Source organism: Protopterus annectens, chromosome 14.part0 (genome assembly GCF_019279795.1).
Source record: "Protopterus annectens isolate FY-2018-M chromosome 14.part0, PAN1.0, whole genome shotgun sequence".
NCBI lineage: Eukaryota > Metazoa > Chordata > Ceratodontiformes > Protopteridae > Protopterus > Protopterus annectens.
The window spans coordinates 395121890-395140292 of record NC_056748.1 but is presented as its reverse complement, the minus strand read 5'-3'; the positions used below and the strand labels follow the sequence as shown (position 1 = coordinate 395140292).

Genomic DNA, 18403 nt, shown 5'->3' with positions numbered 1-18403 from the left:
TGCGAAAGCTCCTCACTGAGGACCAGAGAACTGGCGACTAGCTTAACGGAAGCGTTGTTGGCTGTTTTGGACCTGTGCGGTCTGTCTTTTTCTTTATCCTTAAGTTTTTTTGGAAGATCGGTAGTCGGATGGCTTACCGAAGCCATATTGGAATACGAGGACTGAGAGCAAAAATATTTAGCTACAATAAGGGCCCAACGATGTATAGTTCTGGCGTTGAACAAAGCACAGAAGCGACAGCAAGGAACGCCATGGTCTGGGCCTAAACAGGTGATGCAGTAAGAATGGAAGTCTCGGTGTGGTATTTGCTTTCCACAGCGAGACAACTGTTAACTTTTTCTGACACCGGTTAGAGCAAGAAAAAAGGATCCCCCACAGAGTACTTAGCTTCAGAAGACCTCAACTTCATCTCAGAAACGAAACTCAGGTAGTGGCCGACTGGCACTCGTGCGAACTGCTTCTGCATTAGGCTCCTCGGCAAGAAAGACTGATGTAATGGCGTCGGCTGCCTGATTTTATACCACTGATGACCTGACGTCAATCCTGGAGTGACAGCAACTGACGCAGAAATACTAAGCCTCTGGTATTCGGGCCGACTGAGGGTTACCCCTGCCAGGATAACCCAAGTGTAATGACTGCAACAGTGAAACACGAAGAACATCAGCATTCATCAACTACTGATCCCCAAAAGGCTGCAGAGGAGTACTCTCTTCTGTGCCAGGAAAGCTATGAAGGGTTCGGCATCCAAACTAGTTTTTTAGTCACCTCAACTCAAGCTAACGGTTTGGATGTATGGACATTGCCCTGAAACTTTAGAAGCTGGACGGCTGTTTTATCTTTAGTGGGATATAACCCGTACAGCTTAGGCTGCTGCAGCAGTGATCAGCATGACGACATATATGCATACACCCAGAGCTTTGGATGCACTGCCTTACTGTGGCTGCAGGTTTTGAAATAAGATCATGCAACCTAAATTTCTAAACCATTTCTACTGTTTCGGGGAAAGCATGCATCTCTAACATTTATATATTTTTTATTTGTATTTGTTTTCCAGAGTAGAGCACTGATCCCCATGAACCTTTTTCAGACTCAGCCAGGAAGAGGTGTCTGGTTAAATGACTTGCTCAGAGTCACACATTTTGGCAATGGAAGCTGAGGGAATCAAGCCTTGCACCCCTGGACCACAGGAAACAGCTTGTTAACAGCTCCTTAATCCTCCAAGCCAACTGCCAGGAATGAGTCCAATAATACCACAAAGGAATGTACTGCTTGAGCTGGGCATGGGCAAAAGGATGGCTTCTTAAAGTTTAGGGTAATACTTTGTAAGTATGTAATCAAGTTGAAATACTGAAGTAACTGCTCTTGAGTCACAGCCATTAACTGACTGTATAAAGAAATGGCAACTTCTTGTTTCCTGAGATGTGCAAACAAAGGATAAGCATATGGTAAATAATCTTGAACTACGGACAGACCAAATGGGAGAGTTCTAAATTGAAAGGAGAAATAAGCAACTTGGAATTACAAATACTCCCCCAAAGGCTGCCATCAAGCAATTATCTTCCATGAAAAGCAAAGTCATTTTCAGAGTCACCAATAATGAATTTTTCTGGTGAACACAAGTATGTCAAAATTTGATAAATCCTGTAATTATCTCCATACACAGTAAAATATTCTGAAATAGAAGCCTAATCCCTTCTGAATGCCTGGACTACCCTATTTTATATCACATTACTGTGCCAAAACTAAAATATCCTGAACCTGATGTGACAGTGTCTGTGGTACTGTAAATAAATAGGGTATCTGATGGCATTTTCCGGAAAACATCAGACTTTGGATTATGCTTGGAGAGAAACATGCTTGGCTGCATCAAATTTAGTTTTCAGTCATCAGCTGTAAAACCTGCAAAAATTTTGTACACTGTAAATGGATTCCAATGGACACAGTGGAACAGGTGATAGGTAGACTGACAAACTGGTCATCAGGGCTTTATTTGATGGAATTTACCTTTTCCTCCACAAGTGAAAATAGAAGGAAATTACCTGTGAAAGACATTGGAGAATGGGGTCTGTGTCTGGTAAAAAGGTAATTTACTAGTAGGTAAGTTTCTACAGAAATGAAGTCTAAGGGCATGGGGTGACGGCTTTACTGCAGAGCCAATTTTCACTTTCCTTCCTGATTCTCCTAAAATACAGTCTTGCTCGTCTACCAAAGAAAGGGTCCATACAAAATGTGGCATCCAATAACTGGACTTTTAAATCTTTAGGGCATTTCTTCATCCTCAACCATGTGTGCCTTAATACTACTCCAGAGGTGAAAGCTTCTAAATATCCATCCATTACATCACAGGCAAAGTATACACACTCCAAATCACCCCAAACATTTTTTTTTAATGCTATTTTGCCCACTGTTGCCAGCTAATCATCAGCCTTCCCTTCATAAGGAGCAGTCATAAAGGCAGTCATCAGGGTTTTTTTTTTTGGTTTAGTCCTAAACCTTGCCCCAGTTTGCTGACATAAGCACGTCCATCACCAAAGCAGCGCTGTGTCCACCCCTGCTATGTGAGCAACACCCACATAAGAGGGCTACATTCATTGGCTTGAAACACTAACCCCACATCTTACAGCCCTTTGGCCACTGTTGTGCAAATCTCTCATCGCCTGGGAGCAATATGGAAAACTGGGGCAAAGCCTGGAGCGTTTCTCCCCAGGCATCGGCTGAAAATTGGCTTTGTTCCAGGTTGAACTTTCCCGGTAAACAAATGTAAAATAAATAAATAAAATCTCCCTCCCCGTAGGATGGGTAAGCTAGGCTCACAGTTGGAGTTTTATCCCTTTACATGACATAGCTGGGTTATATACTCTAATGAGGTGGAGCTCAGTCTCTCCTGTTTGTTCCCAATATCCCATCTGATAAATATTGAATGTATTCTTACATTTGCTTCAAAAGGTAACACTAACATTTGACCTAAGTGCCACAGAATTTAGTGACCTTATCACCAAATTGCTAAATGTGAATATATGTTGCAATACTTAACATCCAAATTTCACTATCAATGGCAAGAAGCAGGGGAGATTACGGTCCTCTGTTTTAAGGAAAAGAAATTCTACCAAGGTCTGTGTTCTATGTTACAAATCAAGCCTGCCTGCAGAGACCCTGTACACTGTCATTTCTCATTGTAAGCGCTTACGCATTTACTTACTTGCTTACTTTATTAATCGATTTATTTATTAATTTATTACTCATGAAATGGGCTGAAGGCTTTCTACAGCTATGTCAGCAACCTCAAGGGTAGCACACAACAATGTGCTGAACTGGAGGTTAATGGTGCCACATCCATCGAGCCTTGTGATATAGCAAACCTGATAGTGGACAAATTCAGTTCCAATTTTACCACCCTCTCACCCCCAACCATCCCCCCAATAATATCTTCAAACATAACCCCTCCAAATGCAAAAGTAGGCTCATAGGTAGGTACTAGGCTATCAGCCCAAGGGCCTACATAAGCCTAGCCAACCAGGTTCCCTGGCTTACGCCACCCAAGAAAGTTATTTTCCTGTGCCACTGTCGAGCAGAGACACAGAAGTGATCCCCGGGGTGTATTTCCTATTTCCCATCCACTCATCAAGATTTTTCTTGAAGAGTGCTAATGAAGAACTTTGCTTGACATAGATGGGTAGCCTGTTCCAGAGTATGGGAAGTCTCTGGGACAGGAATCTATCCCTCCAGCATGTCCTGTTTATTGTGGTAAGAATGGAAGTCTCAGTGTGGTATTTGCTTTCCACAGCGAGACAATTGTTAACTTTTTCTGACACCGGTTAGAGCAAGGTTTAGGTCCCTAGAGCGTGTAGCTCGGAGGGATTGGGATTTCTTTAGGTGTAGCATGTCCAACAGCTCTGGGTTTGACATAGCTTTATATGTTAGGCAGAGATCACCTCGGAGTAGACGATATGCTACGGAGTAAAGCTTGAGTTTTTTGAGACGGTCAGTGTAGGGCATTTGTTTGAGGTCAGTAATCCTCTTTGTGAGGTACTTCTGTGGCCTTTCCAGCTGCTGCAGATGTCTTGTGAGGTACATTCCAAAAGGGGCTTTGTACTCTATAATGGGTCTAATGAGTGTCGAGCAGAGAGGAACAATGACCTCTTTTTTCCTGGATGAGAACCCTTTTATGATGAAGTGTGCCACGTAGAAGGACTTCCTGACTACTGTGGCGATGTGACTATCAAAGCCGAGACTACTGTCCACCTGGGTCCCAAGGTCTCTTATCATACATTTGGTGTTAAGTAGATTGCTGCCAACGTGGTAATTCATGAGTACAGAGTTTTTACCAAAGGGGATGACACTGCACATTTTGGCAATGAGCTTGAGGCCATGGCTCTGACACCAGGCATCTGTCTCAGCGAGGCCCTTCTGTAGGATGTCCGCATCATTTGGGGACTTGACTATGGCTCCTAGTTTGCAGTCATCTGCGAACTTCGTTAGCCAGAGCCCTTCTGTGTTAGCCTGTAGTTCAGAGAAGTAGATACCAAACAGGAAAGGTCCCAGGACGGAACCCTGTGGTACTCTGCAACTATCAGAGAGCATAAAACAATCAGAGAGCACACACTGGCTGCACTCACTAAATCCAAGAAGGTAGCTCTAAAATGTGACTTATCTGGACCCCCCTGCAGTCATTATTTAACTATGGTCTTAAAACAGGCTTTGTGCCACATGAATGGAGAACTTGAGATGGCCAACCCCTCTTCATAAGGCAAGACCTTCATTCAGCAGATCCTGGAAAATGCAGACCCATTACTCTAACTAGTGTTACTTGCAAAGCCAAGAAAATAATTTCCAGAAATTATCAACAAGGACATAGGAGACCTCCAGAAACTGGATCCATCCCAGTTTGGCTTTGTGAAAGGAAGGTCATCCTTATTGAATCTAGTGGACATCTTTGAAAAGGTCACTAAGGTAACGGAAAAGAGGAAACTGTGCATACTGCCTAACTAGATCTTGATACAATACCCCACTCAGGCATTGTCAACAGGTTTTCAGAGCTAGATATGAACCACTTTGTTACACGATGGATAGCTAGCTGGCTCACTGATAGGACCCAGAAGTTAGACTCAGTGAGGACACCTCTACAAAGAGAATGGTCACCAGTGGAGTCTCCCAGGGATGTGTGTTAGGCCCACTCCTCTTTGGCATATACCTCTCAGATGTCAAAGCCAATGTCACAGGCCACTGGCTAACCAAATTTGCAGATGACGGCAATCTGGGAGCAGCCACTGAATCCCCCCAAGAAAAGAGAACCCTTCAGGAAGGTCTAAGGCAGACAAATATTTGTCAAAGCCGTGGCTTAAAACTCAATTCCAAGAAATGCATTGATAGCACCTTTTGGGAAGTCTGTCACCCTGGGTAACACCATCAGCAATAAAACACCCTTTCAAGTTGATTCACTAGTCAGCAATCTGGGAACTCATGCAGATTGTAATCTAGCCTTCAACCAACGTGTGTCCAAGGTAATGAGAAACTCTTTCCATGTTGCTCAACTTATAAGCTAATGCATGGCATCTAGGTTCCAGAGGTATCACCATACCACTGTACTCAGCACTCATCAGGCCCCTCACAGAGTATGTACCTGACCAGACACATGTAACAACTGGAACATCCACAAAGGTTCCTTACAAAAAGAATACATGGAGTAAACACACTGTCCTATGCTGACTGCTTCAAAGCCCTCTCTCTTTACTCGGTATCAAACAAACTTCTTGGAAGTGATCTTTGCCTGGCATACAGGGCAACCCTGGTCCCTGTTTTGATGAATCCTTTGCACATACACTAACCAAACAGCATCAGAACTACTAGATTAAAAGACCTAAATGTTGCTTGCAACATAAACAGGACATGCTGGAGAGACAGATATGTTTCTCAGAGAATTCCCATTCCCTGAAACAGGCTTCCCATCATGGGAGGGAGAGTTCCTCCCTATCCCAACTTAAGCAGAACTTGGACATATGGATGGGTAATTGGAAATTCACCCCTTGTCTGGCTCCTATGTCTCTGAAGGACAGAGGAAGTTAGTAAATCATCCCTTATAAATCAAATATAAATCAAATTTATGGCTCACACTTGGGTTGCAGGGCTAGGCGTTTAAGGGCCATAGTGGTCGTTAGCCTAGTATATGCCTATGAACCTATAAAGTGGGCTTGTCCTAGTACTCATTCCAGCCATGACCTGGAAGCATGCCAGAAAGTGAAAAGATGAATACATACATTTGAGAGAATTGTACATATATAACATATATAAAGTAAATGTTTGCATCAGACATTAAAGTGACAGGAACTGGGTTGTTACAGTATGAAAACATTTGTATCTTACAATTCAAATTATATACAATATATAATTGTTCCAGTCATCAGAAGTGCAAGCAGACTCAAAGAAGGTTTATACTGGTTATGTGGTTGAGTCTATACATGCATATGTTAGCTATACGGTCATTGTTTGTTTAGCCAGTATCCCTGAAACATTTGTAGGTCTTGTCACTTTTGAGGTGTTCATACAGTTTTTCTCTTTTAACTCTTGTAAAGACACTTTTGACTTAATTTGTGGTAGAAGGTTATTCCATAATGTTGGTCTGCCCTAGAAAAAGTGTGCTTCCCGTGGCAGTCTAGAAACAAGGTCTACTTAGCAAGATGCAGTCATCTTGTGTATTCCATAGTGCATATATTTTTGTTCCCTAATGTTGAGCTTCCTTCTCAGGGGCGAGCAATAAGCTTGTTTTAGTTTCTTAAACACCAAGGTGCCTAGGAGGTGCATTGCTCTTTCTGTTATGAGGAGCCAACCTATTTTCTGCGTAACAGTGCAATGGTGGGAATGAGCATCTGCAAGTAGTACACATCTGAAGATTTTATTTAACCACAACATATATGTAGCCTTTGTGTGCTACGGGTTGAATGCATGCATGTAAGATGCAGTCCGTATTCTAGTTTTTGTGTAAAGGGATATTTTTGGCTAGTGCTGCTTGGGAAGTGTTATACAAAAATATTGTATAACTTAGTTTTAATTGGGAAAGTACTTTATTAACAGTTATGCCAGTCTGTGTACTGAAATTTAAGGAGTGATGAAATGCTAGTACTAAGTATTTCTATTCAGGGACAATGTTACCTGTTTCAGATGCATCATTGCCTGGTTTCTCCTCTTTGGGATGAAGGATCCATTAAAGCTACTTAAATCACCCCCAGGTCTTCCCACTTCAGACTTAACCAACACGTAATGCAGCTATGTTAAGCAGCTTCATAAATACTCTTAAAAGTACTCTTTGGTGACTACTTTATAATCAAACCTCTGTGATACTAGTAGCTACAAAACAGAGAGGACATGGACAGATGACACTACTGAACCATCCTGTACTGTTACTGTGTTAGCCAACCTCTTAACTAAAAATCACTCTTGGCCTTCCTGCAGAATCTTGTGGACTTAAATAATAATTTTAAGGCTGGTTGTGAAATGAGGAGAGGCATTGCTGTAGGGTTTATTTTGAACAGTGATTGGATCAACATTGCTGAGTCATATCAGTAATTTCACTACTGGTTTAGTTACTAAGAGATGTCAAGGTAAAAAACTTTTCCTTCTAGTAAAAATGATAATTGCATATGCTGCTTCTGCTTTTCGATGGCTGCTCCTTTCTCAAAATGCATTTTTCCTAATTTCTCTCCTTTAGCCTCCTTAAGTTTAGACACATCTTTCCGAGTGCTTTTTTTGCTTCCTTAATATTTTATTTCTATTAAAGGAAAACTTCACCTTTTCCTACAGTTTAACTCAACTCTTAGGTTGCTTTTCTCCCTACAGTATGATTCCAGTACTGTGTATGTACCTGAAACCTGTTTGTACTTTATAAAAAAATACAGTTGTGTACCTACCATAAATGTATTCAGTACCCATTTGTCCTCCTCCTCTGACAGCCATTTTGCAGAAAACATACTAAAATTCTATAAGAAGCCGTCAGAGTGATTTTGAGATGTTAAAATAGCTCAGAAAACAGACAAAGAGTGAAAAAAAAATATTTTTTTAATTTTAAGGCATAGTTTTCCTTTAAATAAGACAAGAATGCATTTAATCTTCTGAGCCTAACAAAGCTGTGAACAATCCTTAAAAAAAAACCAATAACTATAAGTCTTTCAGGGGTTGCCACAAGGATACTTACTGAGATGCGAGGGCCAAACAGAAGGGTTTGAGAAGTAAGGATGCCTCATTGTTTTTATCCAAATAAGATTTATGAAGGTACCCATACTACCTGAAGAATAGATGCAATTTTCCCCCTCCACTGTTGTTTCAATGACAAGAAAAATTGAAGAGAGCATACGGCAATGTTGTTTAGATGTCAGACTTGCACCATCTACTTTAACACTTTCAGTGGTAGAAGAAGAAAAAAAAAATTGCATAAACCAAACGGCTGCAGCAGCACTTTGCCTTAAAGCGGTACAACTGAAAAGCACAGCCGCTGCAGTTGTACACTATTAAAAGAAATGCTTTAAATCATGGCAATCCCTAAACACAGCTACTCGGCTATATGCTGACAGAGACAGCCACACTAGATGCATTACACATCCCTTATTTTCACTCAAGGAATACATTTATTCTATTATTTATTTATTTTTTGTCAGAACATCTGACAATAAAATAAATGCATTCCTTGAATGAAAATAAGGAATGTGTAACACATCTAGCGCGGCGGTCTCTGTCAGCATACAGCCGAGTAGCTGTCTTTAGGGATTGCCATGATTTAAAACATTTCTTTTCATAGTGTACAACTGCACCAGCTATGCTTTTCAGTCATACAATTCTACGGCAAAGTGCTGCTGTTTTCAGCGATGTAGCTCACAGGGAAATGTCTCGCGAGCTACAAGCCGGAACCCCTTACTAAAGAAATGACTAGGCCAATGTAGCTCAGCTGCTCAGTAAACCCAAATTTTTGATTTACTGATACAGGGGCCTTCCTTATATAATGCCATTGGTTTCTACAAGTTGCAATACAGCTACAGTCCTTGTGGACAATGCCAAACACTTTGAAAGAATCTCTGCCAGCATGGGACACTGGACAAAGAGGGATGGGAAACACAAGGAACAGGTGCAAGTAACTGTATAGTAATGTACATATTTGAAGCATGTACAAGTACAAACCCTGCCTCTCTTAGTAAATATATAATTGTGGGTCACATGCCACAGCTCGCAATGCTTCATCTAGCCTGTTGCAAGTTACTTCTACTAAAATTGTGCTCAGTCAGCTTCTGCCACAAACTGAATATGTTTTCAAAGTCAAACACCTGAAGAAACTCAAATGAATCCTGCAATGTCAGGAAACAGGACATCTGAAAACTGCAACTACTGGGAATGATGTAGTAACTGTGTTGGTCAGCTTTATCAACATATTTGTGGGAGACTGGCTCTTACAAATGTGGGCAAAGAGATCATTCACAGGGAACAGAGCAATAAGTCATCCCCACTGGCTGGATAACTCCAGAAATCCACATAAAAATCTCTAAAAGAAAAAGATCAATGTTGTACTAGATAACATCCCATGTAATGTAAATGTGCTGGCTCACAGAAAATAATGGTATTACTAACACATGACTGTGTCTATCTTACCTCAAAAGAGTGTTCTTTGTTATCTTCCAACCTGTAATCTAGTAGAACACTCAAGGACATGATGCTACAGTCAAATTTTCCAGCTTTTGCTGCCCAGTTAGGATGCACAATGATGGCAGGTTCATCAGGCAAAATATAACGCCTTTCACGCCGCTGGCGTTCATTTTCTTCATGACGCTGACGCTCAGTTTCTTCCTGACGTTTTTTTTCTTCATCCTAATAGAAAAATTATCATCTTGTTAGCTCAACTAAAACTGCAAACTCCATCGGTATACACAAGCTAAAACAAAATCTATGAAGGTATAAAGTAGGCTATTGTTTAACGTACAATTGTGCAAACAAACTTACCATAACAGTAGATGTTCGAATGATCACTGCTGCAGTAGCCTAAGTTACATGGATTACATGTTGCATAGGATATAACAGCCAGACAAGCCAACTTCCAAAGCTTCAGAGCACCTTCCATGTGCCTAACCCTGTTAGACAGCTTGAGCTGAGCAGTTTAAAAGTCTGGTTTGGGCGACAAGCTCTTCAGAGCTTTCATGCCATCTGAGAAAGAGAGAGAGACTAAACCTTGACAAGACATTGCTAGGAAAAGAAAAAATATATATATGCCCACATACTGGAAATAATAAGACAAAAAATAAGGGGGAAGGAGAGAAGGAGAAGCTACTGCAGCAGTGATCATTTGAATATCTACAGTTATTGTACGTTTACTTAAACAACTACACTATATTGATCATTAGGATCACTGCAACAGTAGCTTAGCTATATGGGTAGATTACCATAGCATAAAAGAGGTGGAAGGTAGAAGGATCCAGGAGCCCCTGAAGAATGGTCCCAGCAAAGCCTGTCACAGACCTGGAGAAGGAATCTAATTCATATTGCTTTGTAAAAGTATGCACCAAGGATCAAGTTGCTGCTTCTAGACTGCTTCCGAATTCAACCCTTTCCAAAACTTCATAGACAAAGCAAAGGCCCTGGCAGAATGACTCTCAACTCTTCCTTGAATAGTTTTGCTGTTGTGGGAATAACAAAAAAGTCATAGCCTGAGACAACCACTTGGAAATAATTTGTTTTGACAAAGGTTGTACTTTCATTTTACCTTTTTCACACGAAATGAAAAATGATCAGAAATTCTGAAAGATTTAGTTCTATCAAGATAGTACCTGAGTTGTCTGTGAACATCCGAGTTCTGGAAAGAAGACAGTGAGATAGACAGACGGGCTTAATGTAAACATGGATAATACTTTAGACATGAAAGATTAGTTCTCCAAGAAACCCTACCTTTGTGGAAAATGAGATAAGGATGGCCCACCATAAGAGCTTGTATTTCAGATACGCTTCTTTTAAAGGTCAGAAAATAAGTAAGACTATTTTCCATGTTAAGAACTTCAAGTCAGCTGGGTGAACTGGTTTTAAAACTGTAAGCTTTTTCAACACATAAATTAAGATCCCAAGGAGGAGCCGCTGGATTTCTGGGATGTTTCTTACATGGGGTCCCTTTCAAAAGCATACTGGCATGAAATTGTATCAAAAGTGGAGGATCTATGGGCAGACATGCTGAAATGGCTGACAAACTATGGGATATTAACTCTCACAAAAATACTGTAAAACCAAAGAGACACTAGTCCTAAATGGGTGCTGGTTCTACTGTTGACAGCACCTTGAAGGACTTTTCCATTTGCTAATACATCATTTTCTAGAAGGAGGCAATCTTGTTTCTATTAATATATGCTGCATGTCCTCAGAATTAGGGGCCAAAAAGTTATTAAAACCCTATTATCCATGCAGTTAGTTGCAGATGGTAGGTTTCAGGATGTATCAAATACCCTTGATCTTGTGTAAGTAAAGCCAGTCTATGAGGAAGCTTGTGTTAATTGCACCTAGACAGGAGAGGCAAAGAGAGGAAAATGTCTATTTGAGTTGTTCTATTCATGAGGGTATACCCTTGTCCTACTCAGTTTTGTCTGCCACACAATTTTGCTTTGAATGAATGCAAGATACCTGTACAGTGAGGCTGTGGTGTAAAAGCTGTATCCTATGCAAACATGACTAGCCTACATAAGGGTAAGATTTGGTTCTCTCCCACTTGCTTGTTTAGGTATCACATTACTATGGTGTTGCCTGTAAGCATTGGAAGAGGCCCCGGGGATCACAAATGATTCAGAGTGTGGACAGCATTTATAAGAGCTAGCATCTCCTTTATGTTTGTGTGTTTTGGCCTGTCTTTTTATTTTGTCCCATAGATCTAGCACTTTTATGTCTACTGATACTGCTCCGCAGCAAAGTCTGAAGCATCTGTTGTGACTGACTGCTTTGGAACAGGAGGGGAGAATGGGAGAACTGGATTCTCAGAAATCTGTCTCCACAACAAGATCTGTGTTTTTATAAATCCCAAGACTGGAATTTTAAAATTCTATGTGTATCGATGCTGGGACCAATGAGACTTCAGATACCACTGCTTCCTTTTCATGTGGAGTGTTGCAAGAGGTATCGTGAAAATCACGGATACCAAGAGACCCAGAATCCTAAGGTATCCTCTCATATAGACTAATATCTGGATGGAAAACTCAAGAAATAGATCTAAATATAGCTCTATAGTTTCCTGTGGAAGAAAATCTTTTTGTACTGAAGTAGCCAGCAGGCATCTCAGGAAAATAATTCTGTCAGAAGTCACTAGAAAAAACTAAGAATGTTCTCTTGGAATTCCAGCTTATAGGACATCCCTTACCCAATCAACAGATTCCTGACTCTTTGAAAGACTTTGTAAAGATAAGCAACTCATCTAAATATGGAAAAATGTAGATACATTTTAGTCTGTAGTGGGCTATCAGATGATAGACACTGTGAACACTCTTACAGCAGTGGATAGTTCAAAGGGTAAGGCAGGGAACTGATAATGTGATCCAGACACACACAACATTAAGAAACACCTGAAATCTGGATGAACAGGAAAGTGATGGTACCTTTTAAATCTAAAGCTACTAAAAACTCAAATGAAGAAGAAGGGGGTAACAGATTGTGAACTGAAAGAATTTTAAACCTGGGTTCTTTCACAAACTTGTTTAGGAAAGAAAGAAAGACCCAGAACAAGTCTCCAGGCATTTTCTTTCTTTGGCACTAAGACACTTTTGAATAAAATCCTTTTTCCAAACAGGAAGGATGTGCAATTTCTAATCCATCCGCTAAGACAGACGAAGGAAAGAGAAGAAAAAAAAATAAAAAAACACACAGCCAGCCAGTACTTCACCAGTAACTTGCTTTTCTTTTATTGAACGATCTGGTACCTCGGCAGTTCGCCTTCAAGGATCACAGTTAATTCAATGTACTCATAACATTTATATACACTTCTCTTTTAAACAATTAACAAATTAATCCCCTAATTAATCAATTTAACAATAAAGGATTATTTAAAGTGACCTTAAACCAACCATAAATTTCTATAACATGAATATAAATATATAAATACATTAATGAATAAATAAATAAATAAGTAAATAAGTAAGCGTGTACTAAACATCAATAATTCATTAAATGCCTAATTCTTGATTCCTACCATTAGGCTTTAAGGTGTGGAACTTGAAAATCATTCTAGTCTCAAGTTCCAATAGTTTTCCTACAACATCATCTCCCCTCTGAAGGAAGGGTTTTCCCAAAACACTAAATGTTAAACTGTTAGAGGACCCACCATGTTTTTCTTGAAAATGCTTAGCAACAGGGCTAAACAGATTTTGGTTCCTTATGTCTTTTAAATGCTCTAAAATCCGTATCCTAACCAACCTTTTGGTTTGTCCTATATACCACATATTTTTACATGAACATCCCAAGATATAAACCACCCCTGTTGACTTGCAATTAAAGAGATATTTGGGAGTATAATTTACATCATTAATGATACTCAGGTTCACAACCTTATCACAAATATTACAAGAACCACAACGATATGTACCCAACTTTGAAATCATGATATTCTCTTTCCTTTCAATTAGATTATTATTTAACAATTCTTTAAGATTTTTCCTTTTTTTGTTTTTTTATTTTTTGAATTGTGAGGTGTTTCTGTCGAAGGAAAGAGAAGAGTCTGGTCTGGCAGGTGAAGAAGAATTCCTGGAAAGGAAGGAGGGCCTCCCATTGGCAATCTGTAGCCTAGATGGTCAGAACACGTTTGTCTGAAACAATATGTTGCCAAAGAGAAATGGAAACAGACTATTTGGGAGGATTAAGGGACTGCCAGGGTGGAGTGGGATGGGGGATGAACAAGGTCCTTCAAATACTCATTCTGACTTATCTGACTGTCCTTTATTTTGGGGTTTTCTGGTTTCTTGCTAGAACCTTCCTGCCCTTGCTTTTTAAATGTCTGCTTACCAACATTCTGCAGGGACTGTTTATTTTGCGTTTGCCAAAGTTAAAGGAGATGAAAATCCCTTGGAAAACTTAAGAGAAGCAAGGCAGAAACATCCGAGAGATCCCCTGAATCAGCTTTCCCCTTTCATCACAGTTTAATGAATTTTGTAGCACAAAGTCCAAAAACTCTCTGTCCAAGGGAGAATTCAAAATTTCATTTTTTACATCTTTTGGGAGGTTCTGAAAACAGAACCAAGGAATCCTCATCAAAACAGCTCCAATGGCAGCAGCTCTGGAGGTAGAATCCACAGAATCATAAACATATTTTCAACGATAAGTAGTGACTTGTATAACAGAAGAAACTAAATTATACAACTGCATACTTCTCACAAGAAGAAAATGATGCCAAAACATTCCTCATACCTTCACAATTAGCCAGGATAATTTTAACATGTGAGCCTGACAGTTTAAAACAGTAAAAATTACAGTTGCAGAAATGTACACTTTTTTCCTAAACTTGTCAAAAATGTTCCCACCTTGTCATAAGGAAAAGGATTAGAATTAGCAAAGTGTTTAGCAGCAGATGAGATTCACTAAAGCAATAGCTGCTTGGTCAAGTCCGGGAATGTTGTATAAAATCTTGAAAGACTGAGGGATTTTATATACTCTATCAGCTTTTTAAAGGGCAGCAGGCTGACTGTTAGGAAAATTGCAGGATGACACACACACACTCCAAAGCAGACAAAAAGTACATGTGTAAAACCTTACCATAACAGTAAATGTCCTTCTCTTTACTGTTGCAGTATTCTTCACCTTAGGGATCTCCTGCCAAGGAATGCACAATGTCCAGCCAGTACACCAAAGCCTTTAAATCTTGTATGCACTGTATATGTCACACGTATGATCCCTGGGCTAGGGACATAAGGCATAAAGGTGACATATGGACACAGTTACCCATAACTGAATTGCCCCAGTAAAGAACAGTCTGTAAGAACGGGATGCGCATCAAAAGTTAGAAAATGCAGATGGAAAAAGAGGAACCTTTGGCCAGGAGGGTAACCAAATCATAAGGAAAAATGGGGGATGGAAGGAGGGACCGAATAATGCAACAGTGAACAGGAAGTACAGTTGTGTACACTTATCATAAATGTAGATGTTCGAGTGTATTCACTGTTGCAGTCATCACATTTGGGTTATCTGCTTGCAGTAGCTCTCAGTAGGCCTGATTAATAAAGTCTTGGGTCCTGTGTCGGTTGCTGTCTCTTCTTCCATGATGTCAGGTCATCGGGGGTATAAAACAAGCAGCCGACGCCATTACATCAGTCTTTCTTGTCGTGCCCGAAGCAGAAGCAGTTCGCAAGTGCCGGTAGACCGACTCCTGAAATTTTCGTTTTCGAGTTTCAGAACCGAAGTCTTCAACTAAAAGCTAAGTACCCTCTTGGGGAAACTTTTTCTTGCTCTAAACCGATGTCAGTAAAAGTAAATCATTGCATTACTTTCATTCGTACTGTATTCCTTGCCTAGGGCCAGACCACGACGTACCTCGCTGTTGGTTTTGTGCCTTATTTAAACACAAACTATTTGTCGTCAGTATATTTTCGCTTCTAAATATTTTGGTGCTCAGTTCAATTATCCAGATACGTCTTTGGTAAGCCATCAGACTACCGACATTTCGAAAAAACTGAAAGATAAAGACAGAGACAGGCTCTCTAGGTCCAAAGCTGCCGACGCTTCTCCTAAGCCAATCGCCAGTTCGCTGGTACTCAGTGAGGTGCTTTTGCAGGCCCCTGATGCCCGCTACTTTAGATTCGCAGGCCTCTACTGAGACCCATTCGGAGTCCGGTATGCCGCAAGATGCTTCAACTGTGGAACCTGTGGATGTCACTACCTTGGATGGGTCTGGAGCCGCTGTGCAAGCACCGGCTTCTGAGGGTGTATTCAGGCCTACTGACTTGCGTATTAAACCAACGCCCTGTCTCTGTGAAAAACCAAGAAAGGAGAAATGGCTATAATGGCCTGAAGGTCAGAAGTAAGAGCAAGCAACAAGACAGTCTTCCAGGTACAGTGTTGCAGAAAAGCTGAAAATGCAGACTCAAAAGATGCGGAGTCATTTTTTCCAAAAAAAAAAATTAATTAAGGTCACAAAAAGGAGAAACAGGCTTCCTTTGGGGCCCAAGATGCAGGACATGTTTAAGAAAATGTTTGACTTCAGAACAAAAAGCCAAATGAGAATTCATGGGCAGACAGGCAGAACAGCATATAAATGGGCCTTCACAGAAGAATAGGCCAAGCCAGACTGAGGCAACTCACACAAATAGTAAAGAACCTGAGGGACCCCCACTGAAAAAGGCTCCTGGCTACAAATATGGCACCAGATGGAAAATCTTTTCCATTTGGCCATATGAGACTTTTTGGTTGCAGGTTTTCTTGCCTCCTGTAAAACCCTGAGCACATCCTAAGGAAAGAGATACCTAAAAGGGATCAAAACCCTATCACCCAAAGTGCCAGCTGAAGAGTAAACAAGTGAGGATGGATGATGGAGGAGTGACCCCTTGTTCTCTATGAGGAGGTCCAACCTGTGAGGTAAACTGTGGTGACTGCCCATGGCCAGAAGCACTACAAGGAGAAACCAGTGCTGTCTTGCTCAAAAAGGACTCACTAGCAGGATACCTGGGGAGTCCAGATGAATTTTTTGCAGGATTCTTGGAAGTAGAGGAAAAGGAGGGAAGCCATAGAGAAACACCCCTTCCAAGGAAAAGAAAGGGTGCTGGCCATCCACGACAGTGGCATGGCACTCTGGAACAGAAAAGAAGGAGCTGGCACTCTCCACCAATAAACTATGTCCAGACACATGTCTCTGTGAAGCATCCATTTGTGAACCTATGTTCTTAACCTGCTCAAAGAGTCTACCACTAGACTGTGCTCTAAAGGAAGATAAACTCCTTGAAGGCTTAGCTGATAACTGACAGTAAAATCCCAGCCTGCAAAGAAGGCAAGACTCTGTGCCCTCTGCTTGTTGACATACCACATCACTGTGGTGCTGTCTGTGTAAACCTTCAGGTTCCCTGCAAGACACATGGGGTGAAAAGCCTGAATGGCCATAATCAGACCTCTCCTCTCTTTGATGCTGACTTGGACTGATTTCTGATGGGGGGGACCAGAGACCCTGAACTTTTGGGTGACCACGGGAAGCCCCCCACCCTATGACTGAAGTGTCGGTGAACAGTTCTTGAGAAGGACCAGAGGCTGAAAGGGCAGGCCTGGGTTGAGGGTAAGTTGCTGAATCCACACTCAAATTCCCCCTTGAGACAATGAAGGAGAGGCACTCCAAAATCCAGAGGGTGGTATGTTAAAGCAAAACTGACTTGAGGTACCACTGAAGCTTCTGCATATGCAGTCTGGCAAGAGGGAGCATTGCAATAGATCCAAAAAAAGAAGTAGCAGGACACTGCCAAGATAAAACCAATAAAATCACCGTTTATTAGACAAGAAGTTAGCGCTTTCGGGATAACCCTTCATCAGACATGGTTTTAGAACAACAAAACAGCCATATTTAAAATACAGACCATCCAATCATCTGCTTACAAAAACCCGCCTATTCTGTAGTGCAGGTTTAATTGGTAATACATCATTAAGACCCGGAGGTCTATGAGCCCTCAAATCCACTATCCATTTCGATTCTGCTAAGGCTGTTCTATGTTGGATATCACCCCCCCTGTCATTAACCCTAATGTTAACTATACATCTGAACTTAAAAATATGCGTGGGGTACTGGCTTATGTGTCTATATAGGGTATTGCTCAAATCACAGTTCCCGATGTTGCTCAAATGCTGCAAAATCCTAACTTTAAGCATGTTATTTGTCATACCTATGTAGAAACATGCACATTGTTCACAATTGGCCATATAAACCAAATGCTGTGTCCTACAAGTTGCCCTCCCCTTAAAATAAAATGTTTTGCTCATAGCAGGATGTTTGAAATCCGTGTCACCCTTTATATACATACATGCCTTACAATTACCACAAGGGTGTGTACCTATGCTCATACTTAATGATGACCCCCTATCTAAATGTACTTCTTTACATAACAAATCTTTTAAATTCTTATTTCTTCTATAATTAAACATGGGACGATCACCAACTACATCCTTCAGTCCCATGTCACTTGTTAGTATGTTCCAATTGTTCTGCACTATTCGACAAATATCCTTGATGTTACTGCCATAAGTGAAGAATAATTTGGGATTCTCATTCCTGCTTTTATTCAAACCAGTACTGTCCTGTCTATCCCTATCTGAATAATTCATCCAAGGCTTATATCTTGTCTTCCTACATTGTTTATTATTATTCAAAACATTATTAACTAAAGATCTCCCATAACCTCTATCAATAAGATGTTGATCTAATTTGTGCAACTCCTCATCACAG

At 40.7% G+C, this 18403-nt stretch overlaps 1 protein-coding gene across 1 annotated transcript in view; it reads right to left on the bottom strand.

Moving 5' to 3' along the window:
* CCAR1 (cell division cycle and apoptosis regulator 1) overlaps positions 1–18403 on the bottom strand; it is a 2906903-nt gene that overhangs the window by 885180 nt on the left and 2003320 nt on the right. Inside the window, exon 19 of the mRNA XM_044056158.1 lies at positions 9628–9843. Within this exon, the coding sequence (XP_043912093.1) occupies positions 9628–9843 (216 nt within the window). The remainder of the gene's footprint in view (positions 1–9627; positions 9844–18403) is intronic.